The 14,657-nt window shown below is 40.8% G+C and overlaps 1 protein-coding gene across 12 annotated transcripts in view; it reads left to right on the plus strand.

Annotated features, from left to right (window-relative positions):
• Positions 1-14,657, plus strand: part of TEAD1 (TEA domain transcription factor 1) — a 166,115-nt gene that overhangs the window by 141,402 nt on the left and 10,056 nt on the right. For all 12 annotated transcript variants that reach the window (XM_068685392.1, XM_068685393.1, XM_068685397.1 and 9 more), the window contains one exon: positions 4,853-5,026. In XM_068685392.1, coding sequence (XP_068541493.1) covers positions 4,853-5,026 — 174 coding nt within the window. The remainder of the gene's footprint in view (positions 1-4,852; positions 5,027-14,657) is intronic.

Raw genomic sequence — 14,657 nt, forward strand, 5'->3', positions numbered from 1 at the left:
TACAACAGAATTGGTAAGGACTTCAGGTACAGTAGTAGAGTATTATAAATGTACGTCCCAGTCTGCTTCAGTGGAGAACAACAGCAATGGCAATGAAATAGTCAGTTACTAGTGTTTTGGTAGAAATAAGAAAAATTGTTGGCAGAACAACTGTGATTTTCTTCCATCAGCAGGAAGTTTACACAATTCAGCCAGACAGCAGTGCTGTGTCTGGGTAGGGTATAAGTTATACAGTAGCAAATAGACTGCTGATGACTGGTGACTGTTTTTTAATCAGTCCGTCCCACCTGGTTCCTTCTTCTTCCAAAAGTACAGTTGCTTCACAGGCAGCAGCATGCTTTTACAGGAATGGACCAGAACCACTGCTCAAGGCCTGGCACTTGAGCAGTGTCATTTTCTCTCAGCTCAAGCTGCCCGTCTGCCCTCCCCTGGGTATCTGGGCTGAGCTGCAGCATAGCCCAGTGAGCAAGGTGCTGTTCGGCCACGCGGGGTGGGCATGGCAGCCATGTCCCCATCCGACTTGACCACCCCATGAGTGCGTGCTGCAACAGGGTGAGCACAGGGGTGGGCACAGCAGCCAGCTGCTGCAGGTATGAGTCTCAGGAACGCGCCTGTGTGTCGTGGATAAGTAATGCTGTGCCCTTGGGTGCAGCAGGCATCCTGTACTCATGAATGGGTCAGCCCAGCAGGAGTCTCCGCTGAGGGACTTGGTCCACTTTAGGCCACCTGCCTTCCACCCTGCTCCTCACCCCTGGCACCCAGCCTCAGCGGGGCTCGGGGAGCAACTTGCCCTGTGTATGCTGCTCAGGGTGGTTTTGTAGGGCCTCATAGCCCCAAGAGACAGGAGCAGCGAGGGAGTGAGCATCCCAGCACCTCTGCGTGCCCAGCTCACCTGTGCCAGGGCATGGGAGAGTTGTCTTCACTGCTGTCTGCACCTCAGTCACAGTTTAATAAAACTTGTTCCTCTACAGGTTTGGCATTACCTCCATGTGTGTAGGGAAGCACAGGATGCAGCAGAGGAGAGAGCTGTAGCAATTTGCAAATCTTCATTTCACAGACCAGAATGGCTGTTACCTTAGAATATAAGTGCAAAATTTGTGAGGAGCTGTTACAGAAATATACACGAGCTAATAAAACAAATGTAGGTGATTTGTCTTTGTTCTGCCCCAGCTTAAATGCATGCATCCCCTGCCATTGGCAATTTGTCTTGGTTCTTTTAAATTCCTAAGTGGATTTTTTTTTGTGGTATTATTTGAAAACAGTCATATTTCATGGCTTTACTGCATTCTTTGGATAGTTAGAATTTTTTAAGGAAGGGAGCTCAGTAAGAGGCGGCCATCTCCAGGGCATGTTGTGTAATGCAGACACTGAAGACAAAGTAGCTGGAAATGTTCTTTGTACATTTTTATGTAGTTTTTATCTTCAGAAAATACAGGATTTGACCTATGGTGGTTTGCAGCAGCTGAAGCACATTATTGCCCCAATGCCCAACGGAAATCCTTGAAATGCTATGGCATGAGTAAATTCCTCAGCACCTAATGTACTTCAGTGATGGCAATACACAGTCTAAAACAACAGTGAATTCTGACAATAATGAGTTTTTAAGATTTTCAAACACTAATGAGCTCAAAAATATAGGCATACAGCTTAGCTTATTTGCTTCTGTTTTCACATAAATACCTGTCATGAAATGTGTTTGTATGAGAACTGTAAGGATCATTTCAGTACCCTTTTACCCTGCTCTTAATATATTATCATTTATTAGTTTGTAGAGATGTGCTATATCTAATTAGGTTAGTAATGATTGTACTTAGTATAGGAATTGTAGCAACGTAAGGAGAAAATAATCACACATAGCGATATCAAAATAAACATTTCCATCCTAAGAATGTTGTCAGGTAATGTCATACCCCCTGTCCTACTGTACCTGTTCAGAAATTGTGCTGCAGCAGCATCTGGTACTTTGGTAAGCTCAGCAGACAACTGTGGTAGCTTTACAGCTGCTTTTAACTCTGCTTTTATATTAAAACAGCATAAAGACTTCTTGATATGCTCTGTGTTCCTATAAACGTGATTGCTTTTACTGGAGTTTGGATACCGAGAAAATCATACATTTTCCTGGTGTACGGCATAAGGTACAACATGTGAATTACCTTGGGAATTTGTACTTGCCAATGCTGCTTGCCCTTCCTGATTCACTCCGCAGCAACATTTGGGCCTGAGAGAGAGAGAGACACCTTCCAGGGGAGGACGCTTGCCTGGGCACAGGAGAACCTAAGATCTCAGGTCCGTTCCAATAAAAATGGCTTTATTTGTACAAGCTGGAGCAACTCCAGCAGAGAAGACTGAGAGAAAATAATCTCAAAATAAGTAATAACATGGTAGTTAGTTGTGGGGATGTTTTTTCAGCCCTTGTTCTGAACAAGGGAGAGCAGAGATGGTCTGGAGCATCTCACATCCCCAGAGGGAGCACTCTGAGGCACATTAAAGGTTTGCAGGGGAAGGAAAATGTTTTGGTTTAATTTTTATGAGGGAAGGCTGAAGTGCTTACCCCCACCAGGAGAAATCTCATCATTCTCCTTGGGAAGCTGAGAGATGTTCACCTGACCACACCGAGGCTTCCATCAATGACCATGGCATGTGACTCAGGGCATGCCCTGTTTGCCTGCATTTTGCTCTTGGCTAGCCTAGACGAACAACACGAGCAGGTTTCTGGAGTCTGTTTTGTGGTTTTGTGGCAGCTCCCAGGTATATGGGATACCAATGCATTTTACTGAGATCTAAGTTTGTCAGTAGGCAGCAAGAAACATAAGAAACGTCCAGCATGCCTTTTCATCATTTAGTCACAGTACTGCAAACTAAGTATGTGGCAATGGTGTCAAAAAAAAAAAAAAAAAAAAAGTTGTAGCCATGATACTTTTCATATGTTTGCTTTTTTTATTTTTTTTCCAAGTTAAAATGTCTCCTAAATCCATTTTTGCCACTACTGCATAAACTAAAATGCTAAATCTGACCACAGTCACTGTTATAATAATCATTCGTGGTTAGCAACCAGGTCAATGATTTCCAGTATCCCTGTATAAATGATCAGTTCACAAGCTAGACTGGTTCCCGCATTCGTGGGCATATTCAGTCCTGCCCATACATTTATTTCTCTGCCATACACACTTTCCTTCTCATGGTAGAAGCTTCTTTGGACTAGTTCTGTCCCTTTTAGGCTCAACATGTCCTAAGTACAGGCTTAGTTTTCTGCTTGTGCACAGAAGAAGCTTGGATGACATTATTTTGAAAGAGGAAAGTCCGTGCAACTGGTGTTCACATATTTGATGAATTGAACTCGAGGCTTGCTTTTGCAAACACCTTTACACAGTGTTATACTTTCCCTTTTCCTTCCACAAAATGAAAAAATAAATACAACCATGTAAAAAGCACAGACCATATCTCATTGTTGGCTACAAACAGGGTCGAGTGTTCCCTGATTCTTTCACTGCGCTAGATTATTTTTAAATAGATTTCAATTCAATTTCCTAAGTACAGAAATCTTACTAGTCTATTTCCTTGTCCCCAGAGTTTTGGACATCTGCTAGGGAAGACTCTGCTTACACCAAAGGAAGACCCTGAGTGGATGTCCAATTAATTTAGATTTGTCATTTCAATTTGTTCATTCAGCAGGTATATTGTAAACAAAATAGCTTAAATGAGGTCTGCTTTGGGGTTTAAAATATTTTATTTGTGCTTACCAGTTGGGAGTTGTCCCTTATATATAGCATCTGTTCAATATGACAGGGTTTTCTAGTGTTCATTGACTGCATATCAGTTTTCCTTTAATTGAGTTAGCAAAATGTTTTGTGATCTGCATGGGTAAAAGCTCCAATGTTTAGTCATGCCTCTCTCGAGCTTTTTCAATCTGCTTGTGTGATGCTGGGAGCTGCTGGTTGACATGTGGAGGGGCTTCGTGGTTCATCTCCCCTTTGCATTTTAGGTGCTAAAAGGTGCTCTCATCTTGGGGAAATGGCAGCCCCTACGACCGTGTTGGACTCCACTAGGCCAAGGATTTGCCCCCAGACAGGAAAAGGTGCTGAGGTGATTCCTGTGATTATAATGAGGTGCAGTGGGATGAAGCTAAGAAATAGGGAAATGGAAGCAGAATGCATTTTGGCACAGATAGTTGTCAGTGGAGCTCACTCCTGAGGGAAGTGGTAAAGGTTGGCTCTTTAATATTACATGGGTGAAAATACTGGAGGGCATACAGGAACGTCCACTTCTATAGTAACAGCAACACAGACTGACTGGCCTTCTCATTACTGTCATTCTTGGGTTAAAAGAAATTCCCTTCCCTTTTTTGTTAAGTGCTGTTAGCATATGCTATAGATAGAGGTTTGTTGGTTTTTTTTAGTAGACAAACAGGTAATGTATACGTGCAGGATATATGGCACTACCAGAAATCTAGGCTCAGGATATGGGAAATTAAAAGGCATGGCCTGAAGAGGCAGAAACAGGCTTTCCTCTAAAGCATATCCATCTTACTACGCTCTGCGAAAGGGCACTTTATCGCCTTGCTGCCGCTGGGTCTCTCATTGTAAATTACTCCCTTGAAGATATCCATGTTCTGTGGTTTGCAGTAGAGACACAAGTTTTTTTGATGTTGACCCTTGCTCACAAGGGGCTATTCCACAGTCACTACAGTTGTTCATGGAAATCATATTGCAGAAAATCATAATCTCAGAGGTAATGTGCAAGTCATTTAATCCATCAAAGCATGCTACCTTCTGCAGGAACACACGCAGACCCGTGGCTTAATAAACCTCTGTTCTCTTTGTACAGCACTGATTTTCCTGTTTCTTTCTTGCAGTACAATAAACACCTCTTCGTACACATTGGACACGCCAACCATTCTTACAGTGATCCATTGCTTGAATCGGTGGACATTCGTCAGATTTATGACAAATTTCCTGAAAAGAAAGGCGGTCTAAAGGAATTGTTTGGGAAGGGGCCCCAAAACGCTTTCTTCCTTGTAAAATTCTGGGTGAGTAAGATGTAACATGGAGAACCTCTCTTATCAATAAGGTCTGGGTTTAGTATGTAGCACCCATAGGGGTGCTCATGAAAATTTCTTCTGTTGTCATTTAAAAGTGGAAAGTGTATATCCTGGTAGGTCACTGGCCCAAAGCCACTCTGCTTGGCAGCTCCACAAGACATCTGTGTTGCAGAAAACATGCAAGGGCAGATGCGTGCCTCAACTGTACTTGACACAGCTGCTGGGCAGGAACAAACAGGTAAAGAGAGCCCTTGTTTGTAAATGGGGAACTGCCATCTAGTGGTCCAAGACCAACCAGAGAAGCAGTGGAAACGAGACTGCTTTTTTAGTGTTTCAAATGTTGAACTCTTGCCAAATGCAAATAATACAAGTATCAGACCTGAGATCAGCCCACACTTTCACAGACAGGACCAAGTAGGAATTGAACCAAATGTGCAGTAGGATCACATGCTTGGGAGGGTTCCACGATTTTTTTTAGCAATTTTTTTTTGGTTGCTGGAGCACATCTGTTTTCCCCTTGCCTATTTGTTAGTGAGCCATGGGACTCTGCTCCAAAAGTTATTATCTATTCATATGAGTTGCAACCAGGAGCAGAAAAAAAAATTGAATGGAAGGCTGAGATGTTGGACAATACGTGATGCAGTTCTGATGATTTTCATCGATACATCAGATCTCCTTTGTTGCACTTGCAAAACCACACGATGGTGACGTTACAGGTTCATCCAAGAGGATTGTCAAATCTCCAAGCTGGACCTTATGTTTCCACTGAAACTTTTTCTACTCATGGATTTGTTAGGGACCTTTTTGTGATATACTCTTTTTCATACTGGCAGTTATCAGCTAAATATTTTAAATTTAACTTTTAAAGCCTCAGTGAGAGGGGTAATATGTAGGGACTAATTACAGAGTGGAGAGGTTGATGCTGAAACCAGAAAAGGTTGATCTGGAAGCACTGGTTATGATTAGGTTTCCTGGTGTTTATCGTTTTCAGTGAAAGTTTATCTGTGTGGTCCAACTTGTACATATCCCAGACTTCACATCTTGCCAAGTTTCTGTGGCACCAGATATGGGAACTGAGAATGAGTTTCTCTTTTCTCAAATCTGGATGCAGAAGAGATAAACCACTGAGAAGGAGCTGTGCTGGACTGTGAAAGGAATCTACTGAGAAATTCATGGGGCTTAAAATTGGGAATGGGAGCTGTAGAATGAGTGCTTGAGGACTGGCTGAACAAAGAGACCAGAAACAGCACACAGTGGAGAACTAGAAACAAGCACAACAGAAACCAGAAGCCAAGGCAGGTGAGAACATAGGGTCAAAAAGAGGTAGGGAGTAGGAAGAGGGAGCATTTGGGATAAGAAGCCTCTGGGAGAATGTAGGACTGAAGGCACAGAGACAAGTATGCAAGAGCTGGGAACTGGACAAGCATAAGGGCACAAGAAATCTGGCTGCAAAGGAACAGAGCTTTTAGGTAAGTGTCTATAACCACATAGTACCTTTCCTTGAAATTCTTGGGCTTGAACCAAGGACCCTCACCAATACACTTTGCATAATAAGTACTTGTGAAACCCACTGGCAAAATGAACCTCACTTTGCCTGCCTGTTCTCAGCTGACAGAGAATGACAAGCTGCAGACTACATTAGATACAGAAACAGCAGAGATCTGTGTTGCATTCACTGATGTATTGTATGTTCTGCTTCTTTGCCGTGTGGAAACTGATTTTCAGCTGTGCTGAATGCCCAAAGAGATGTGTCCAAAGCCAGCAGAGAGCTTCTTTGGATCATTAATGTCTGTGATGTACTTATGGCTTTATTTAAATACTAGCCTTCTTTACTTGATATCCTACAAGCAGTGCACCTCTTTAACCCTCTTGCCTCAGTTCCCCAGCTGTAATATGGGGGTGATGCCATCCCTTCACTTCAGGTGGTCACTGAAAAATGAAGCTCACTGACATTTCTTAAGAAAAAAGATAATGCCATGAAGAAAACCTTTATCAAATTAATAATCCTGTGTTCAGCACAGATTTTTGAGTAGTGTGCAAGAAACAGAGACTGGGCTACACTGAATGATGCAAATAAAGAGAAATAGTGCATAGTTGCTCAGTGGGCGAGTGTGCAGTTGTGTAGCTAAAGACTACATCATGATACAGTTCAGCAGTCAGGATGTGCAGACGACTTCAATCTAACATTTCCTAATCTCACCGTGCCTTCCAACTTAATGGTCTTTTAATACAATTTTGTGTTGTGTTAACTTAGAGATTAAAAAACATACAGTGCTAACATCCTTCTGACATACACATTAGAAATGTGGTAGGAATGCCTTCCTAAGCCATGGCCTTAAAATAGGCTAGTGGATTTTCTTTCTCTTTGAGCATGCACAAGCAGAGGGAGTGTGACAGAGGCAGTGTTTGGGAGCAGCAAGAGTCATGATGAATGCTTCTCTAGAAATAGACTTCACACCAGTTGCCCACACAGCCAGAAATATATATATATAGGAAAAATAGAAGATGGCTCTCTCATTAGTCATGAGAATTAGATCCTAAACTGTCAGCTCACTGTCCTTCTCTTAATTTCTTTCATCCCAATGGGACATTTATTCAAGAAAAAAAAAAAAAATAAGGACACTTGCCATTCTTCTGGGAAGCCTTGAGAAACTGTTCTAAAACAGTCTATTACCAGGGTAAAGCTGGCAAAGGTTGTTGGCAGTCTTTTTGATCCTTTTAGTAACTTCCAGTTTATTAATGAGAAAACAGGGTAAACTTACAGAGTTTGTCCTTTCTTTTAAATTCAGTATCCACTTCTGAAGCAGTATCCACTCCCTCTGTACCATACACTACCTCCTCTTACTATGAACATTCAACTTCTCCCAGGTTCTGTTCATTGCTTTACTTCTTCACAATATCCTCCCTCACCCTGTATTTAACTGTGGCTTCCTTTCCATCATGTTTATTGTCTTCTCCCTTTATTACCATTTAACCATTGTTAGTTTGCTCAGCACTGTAAGCTACTGAGTGCACCCTAGCAATCAGTGTCCAGTAACACTCCAGGTTTTGGTGGAATTTGATTGTAATGTGAGTAAAAGAGGAATAGGAATTTGTGTTGGGTAAATAAGTACAGGTGGGAAAGCACTGCAAGGGGACTCAGCAAAGAAAACCAGGGACTGCGTAAAAGGAGTTGAAGGTTACAGCAGGAAGCAGTCAGATGTTGCTGCATATGGAAATGTAAAAACAAAGGTGAGGGTTTGATGCCAGAAGGGATGGTGAGCCTGTAAACAGATTTAAAGAGAAGTTGGCATGTCCTTGGGGATGGCAAAAATCTGTTTTGTCATGAAATCTAGTGTGTAAAAGAAGGCTGGGAAACAGAAAGACCAGAAAGGAACACTTGCGCTGAGGATGACCAAGGCAGAAAGTAGTTTAGCTCTGGTAACTGGAAAGAATATTCTTCTTGCTCTTCCCCATGTAATTCTACTCAAGGCTTCTCAGCAGCACGTGTGCCTTTCAGTTCTCCTTGTGATAAAGGTAAAAAGGTTCACACCTTTTACAAAGTGAAAGGTCTGAGATCTTGCGAGAAGACATTTGGCAACTGTGGAGTTGACTTTGCAAAGTATTACAGGTATTGAATACAAAGCAAAGCTCTTCAGCTTTGCAAAGGTTTAATGATTCATTCCAGTTGTATCTCCTGTGAGATACAGCCTGGTGCTGGGAATGGGTATGCTTCATCCCACACTTGGGACCTCCTCCTACCTACCTGTACAGAAGGTATAAAAGGAAGAGTCTTCTCTATTTACACCATCCCATAACCAACCACACAGCCCTGCTAAGCAATTTCCAGGTCCTTGTCTTGTACCTTGAGTGCAGTGAATCGTCTTCTGTTTATCCCAGGCAGTCACTGGGAACCAGTGCAGGGAAGGATGTCACCTGAGAGACGGGCTTTTACTTACCATTTTATGCACTCAGTACAATGATTAAACAAGCAACAACATAGCTACAATATGGCACAGGAAATTTATGTGACACGATGATATGAAACTGGAGATTACAGAGGTATAAAACTAAAACCAAAATAAGTGTTCTTAAATAAATGTAGAAGTTATCTCCTAGAACACTGACAAGGAATTCAGACAAGGTTTCAGAGTATCTGGAGATGAAACCTTTGTCTGGGTGCAGGTTGAATGCACAATCCTGCTTCATTAACATTGTCATTAACAAAATAATCCCAATCTATGTAAAACAAATAGGTGTGATTTGTGCCATCTGATCTTAATCTGAGTGAGGTAACATACCTGTTGGTTAGTTTGTGCCTGAACTGTTTTGTGTGGCTTGTGAAAAGCCCTCAAAGTTTTCTGGTCTTTGACTTTCTCATCAGCCTATCTAAAAGCTAAATCAACACGTTGCCTCTGTTGGTTTCTTTCAATGGTTAACCTTCCACTCATACCACCTTCTAGTGCTGTTTCTAATGCTTATTCTGTTTCTAATGCTTATCTGCTACTATCCATAAATTATCTGGCACTATTATACTTACACTCTTGAAAGAGTAAAAAAGTCAATGCTGGATCACACCTCCAGCCTTATCCCAAAATAAAACATTATTGCTGGCCTTGCCTTCTTGGCCCCAGATGCCAACTGCCCAGCACTCTACCCCCCAGCTCTCTGTTTTCCCTTGCATGAAAGTTGTGGTACACGTCTCCACATCTCCAATAAAGACATTTGACTCAGCTGTTATTAGGGCACACATCTCCGTCAACTCCAGCAAGGGAATTGCTCTAGGACTTCTAAGACTCCTCGTAACTTACCCCTGTCTATCGTAGCTTGGCAACTACTTTTTGCTACTAAGAGCACTTTTAACATGAATTCAGCAATGAGTATCTGTCTGATACAGCCTAGACTGAATTCATCTTCTGTTTTAGCTAATTATTTCTCTCTCATGTTTTGCTTTGTGCTCTGATTGCAGGTTCTGAGGCAAGATTCTCTTTCTGCTTGACTTCTCTGTCAGCTTCAGTACCCACACAGCAGGCTCCATGCCTCTGTTGGCATCCTTAGTGCTGGTGTGGACACACCTTTCCATAGTGTGGCTGTGGATTTTGTGTATCTTGACACTGACACATGCTCTGTGCCACACCTGAACTCTGACTTCTGTAGCTACAGAAAGAAACATGGGCAGCAAATACATCTAAAAGGAGGAAGGATGTTTTCTAACTAGTGAAATGGTGGAAAAAAAAAAAAAAAACAACAGTTGATACAAATTAATATTGGGCTTTCAGGCTTTCCACTGATCTGAGCTGCTGGCTTATTTTTTTTTTGTGTGTTTGCAGGAGCTTGAACTAGTCTCCAAACTGAGGAATGCTTAGTCAGAACCCAGTGCAACTCTAAAATAAAGGCCAAAACTCATCTGAAAAGATGCATGGATGATATTAATTGATGTTTAAAATGAATGCCTCTATTTGCAGGAATCAGCAATGCAAACTAGGAGTTTTAGAAAGTAATGCATATTATAATTAGGGCAAGCTTTTAAAGATGCTTTGAAGTCCTAAACATTTTTGAATTTCAAATGTGGGTTGGAAATAAAGGAATCTACACAATAAAGGGGCATTAAATTATGTCCCCCAAAATTTCACTGTTTTATAAATGTAAATATATGCCATAATTAGTGGTAAGTAACATGAGGAGGATGGTTAAGTTTATTCTTATTCTTATTCAAAACAGCTGTAGCATGAAAAATAATGCTCCTTCTCTTTGTGATACACTAGAACAAACAATTTACCCATGTAATCAGTGTTCAGAAACGGCTTGCGCCTGTGGTCTCCTCCTCCCCACCCCTGAATTTATCTCCATGTGCCTCCAGCAGTCTTAAAAGGTGCAGAGATTCTTTGTGCCCTTCATTTACACACACACAATTGTGGCTACTGCCTTTTTGTTTTCTTTCTGTTCTTATGTGCAAGTTCTATTGCACAATCCCGACTCTTGGATTTCCCTCCACACACACACAGACACACACATGCACACTCGCCAGTTTTGACTGGCAAACGATCTGCAGCTCGCAAATGGGAGCTGTAATGTGAATGGGGCTATGGCCAACATGCAAATGTATGCAAAACAAATTAGATGTAGAAGAAAGCAGCCATCCATTTTCCTTCCTGCATCACAACCCTCTCAGCACAGGGCGTTCATGTGATGCTCGTGGAGGACCCCTTTACCAATTGATGCGAGGACATTAGTGCTTCAGCCTGGATAATGAGTGGAAGGGGCTGAGCAGCTGGGAAGCCAGAGCAGCTTGGCCTGTCCATCACAAGCCCAACCATGTGGCAGACCTGGACGCAATTCCTGAGCTGCAGTGTAACATGCCAGCGACCCAGATGCTCCTGTTGGAAAAAATTGCTTCACAATTTGGAATATCTGCTCTTTGATCACTCTTTGGAGAGGAGGAGGGGAGGCATGATGCAGTCATGAGTAACACACCTCCTTGCAGTCAGCAGTTGTTAAAACCTGTATGCCATTGGCCTTATGTGCTTAATGTTAACTACTGAATGCCAACATAAATTGTTTTGGCCCTCCCCAGATCCCACGGTTTCAAATAGGTGCTGTTTTCCTTCTACTCAGCAGAAAGAATTCAGATTCTTCTCAGTAGTTTTTGCTAGAGTTGCTTGTTTGTTAGCCAGAGCTGTTATTATTACACAAACGCTCTACCCTATGCCCCCTGTCTTTAACACAGAGCCTGAGCGTGCTTGGGAAGTGAATATGGAAGGTTTTGTTGTTTGTTTGTTTTTAAATATTTTTCCTCTTTATTTTGGTTGCAGACAGCTCTGTTTTAGTCCTTGCTCTGGCACACTGGCAGGGGCTTTGCCATGCAGCATGTGAAACACTTGGTACTCTTAATATGTAATATTTTCAGTGCTACCCTTTGACAAGCTATGTTGTAGTCATGAATTAATCATGTTCTTATACAATCATGTAGAAAGGGTGCGAGAAAGCTGACGGTCTTTCTCTCCCCTCCAAATGCATTCAGCTAATGCATAGTTCAGCTTTTAAAAGTGAATCAAGATTAGTTTTATGTTTGAAAATCAACCCCTCAACAAAACCCCACAAAATTTGTTAAGTTGTTGGGTTTTCCTTTTGTGCTAAATTACATTGATGTTCAAATGCGAATCTTTTAATGAGTATTGAAAATGACTCTTTGAAAAATGATTCAAAATGACTCTTGTTCACTATATGTAATCATGTTTCCATTCTAACGGGTATTTATTTAGCTACAGTAGTGTTCAACAACCCTAATTCCTGGAATCACGGATCAACAGCATAGCTGCGGCAGAAGCTGTACAGAAGGGAAAGATGGTTTACAGTCCAGGAAGCCTTGCAGTCGAAGTCTAAAATCCATGTGAACAGCTAGATAGAGACAGACTGAGCATACCAAGGAAACAGAGACAAAGCTGAGTCTCGCTAGAGGCTGCTTGCACAGTGCTCCAGAAGCTTTACTTGTCAAATTTTTCACTGGTATCATTATGAAGGTTAACTGAGGTTGATAAAATAAAGTCTTAGATGTCGATTTTGGAATTATTATATTTATTTAGTCTTACCTCTCCTGTAATATAAGTAGTGAGCCTCGCTAAGCAATTTTTGCATCCAGGCAATAAGCCTACTTGAGCATCCCTGTTACTTACATATTTAGGTTGGTTACAAAAGACCCTAAGTAATGGTGACTTCACCATATTCAGAATTATTCCAGCATCTCAGTGCCATCAGGGATATCAACGTCTGCTTTGTTTCTCATTTAGCTTTCGTGTAGCGTTAGCTTTTTGTCTTTTAATGTCCTTTCCTTCAAGATTTAATCTATCAAAAGACTCTTTCCCATGTAGCAACTTGTAGACTATGACAAAGTCGTGGAAAAACTTCCCTTGGAAAAACTAAGTATATGGAGTTTCATTAGTCATTCACTACAAAGGATGTTTTCCAGACCTGAAATCATTCTTGTAACTCTTTTCTGAACCCTTTCCAATTTTCCAACATCCTTTCTAAAATACGGACTACAAAAACTGGAGTCAATATTGTAGTAAGGATCCTTCCTGCTTAAACTGAATTCAGAGGTAACAACACATCACTGTTCTTCTGCTGAAAATTTCATCTGCAACCCTCATAGCCACATCAGATTACAATTTTTCCAATAACTTATTTTTTTGGTATCATCATTACCTTTTGGGAAAAAAAAAATCCCCCAAATTTAAAATGTGACCTTCTTTATTCAGTTTGAGAGATATTTCTTTGCATATTGTGTGCATTTAAATGAACTCCTTGCTATGTAAGCCATACCAATATACTTAACAACTCCTTCACCGTCATATCTTATCATTTAACCAAAGCTTTGTATTTTACCAAAGTGATCATCTTTCCATCTTTTATAAATTTAGTCAGCATTAAAAAAAAAAAAAAATCAAATTCTAGATTAAGACTACTTCCTTGCGGTGACATTCCTCTCTTCACAATGATGCATGCTCCTTCCTTAGTGTTCATGTACTCATCTTCTAGTGAAAAGATTTTAACCCAGGTTAAGGGACAAGATGCTTTAGTATGTGAGACTGGAGAAAATTCTTTCATTATTAAAAGAAGCTTTGCTGTAGCCTTCATTCAAAAGTGTTACTGTTGCAAAGTCTTAGGATTTTCATATTGGTGTTACACTTTCTGGAGGAGTCTTAGAGGTTCAGCACTCAGTATGTTGTAGTTAGTTGAACATTAAAACTCTTGTTTAAAAGGAGAACTCTTCCTTTCCTTGAAACACCTCTATTGCATGCTACTCAAAAATAATAATAATAATAAATCAAAGAGCAAATACAGGTAATTCATTTGTATTTTGCAATCATGGGTACTTTATAGCAACAGCATTGTGATTGCATAAGAGTAAATCATGACAGTTGAATGATAATTTCAAGTGTTCCTCATTCAAACATCAGGGCCCCAGCCTGTATTTTTTGTGTACACAGGATTCCTGGTGATTTCAGCAAGAGTTGAAAGCACTGTGGGAGTGAGCAACAGGGTGCCAGATGGCCACATGTGATACTTTTCCAGGTTAAATGTCAAGTATATATTTTCAGTGGGCTTCAAAATGAGAAAAAAAGAAAAATTTAATATCTATAAGTGGTTGTTACTGCAGCTTGAGATACAAGGTCTATGCAGTTGACCCCTTTCAACAACATGAAATCACAAGGAGCATTTTACTTACAATTTATTAAATATCTTCTCTGTATCTGAAAGAAAAAAAAAAGTTATCATTCAAAACGGTATAATTGTTTTATCAGAAATAACTATTTTTTAGAAATTCCAGTGGAGCAGCTGAGACATGGCTGATGGCTGCTACAGTTTTTCATATTTAGATGTAATTGAAAACGAGCTGTGATGGCAAATTACTTATTTAATATTAGCTCAGAACAATTTCTTACAGATCACTGTGAACACACTACTTTAGCTGTACGTTAAACATTAACTGCTGACATCATGCAAAACATGCAAGAAGCAAGGTGTAATAGCAATAGGATTTCTTTCTGTTATGCAAAATACGTGACTATAAGGCTTTTTGTGTTACTGTGTGTAAACCTCTTGAGATTTTTCCACTGATTAATTTACCAAAGCCAGCCTG

Source organism: Anas acuta, chromosome 5 (assembly GCF_963932015.1).
Source record: "Anas acuta chromosome 5, bAnaAcu1.1, whole genome shotgun sequence".
Lineage (NCBI taxonomy): Eukaryota > Metazoa > Chordata > Aves > Anseriformes > Anatidae > Anas > Anas acuta.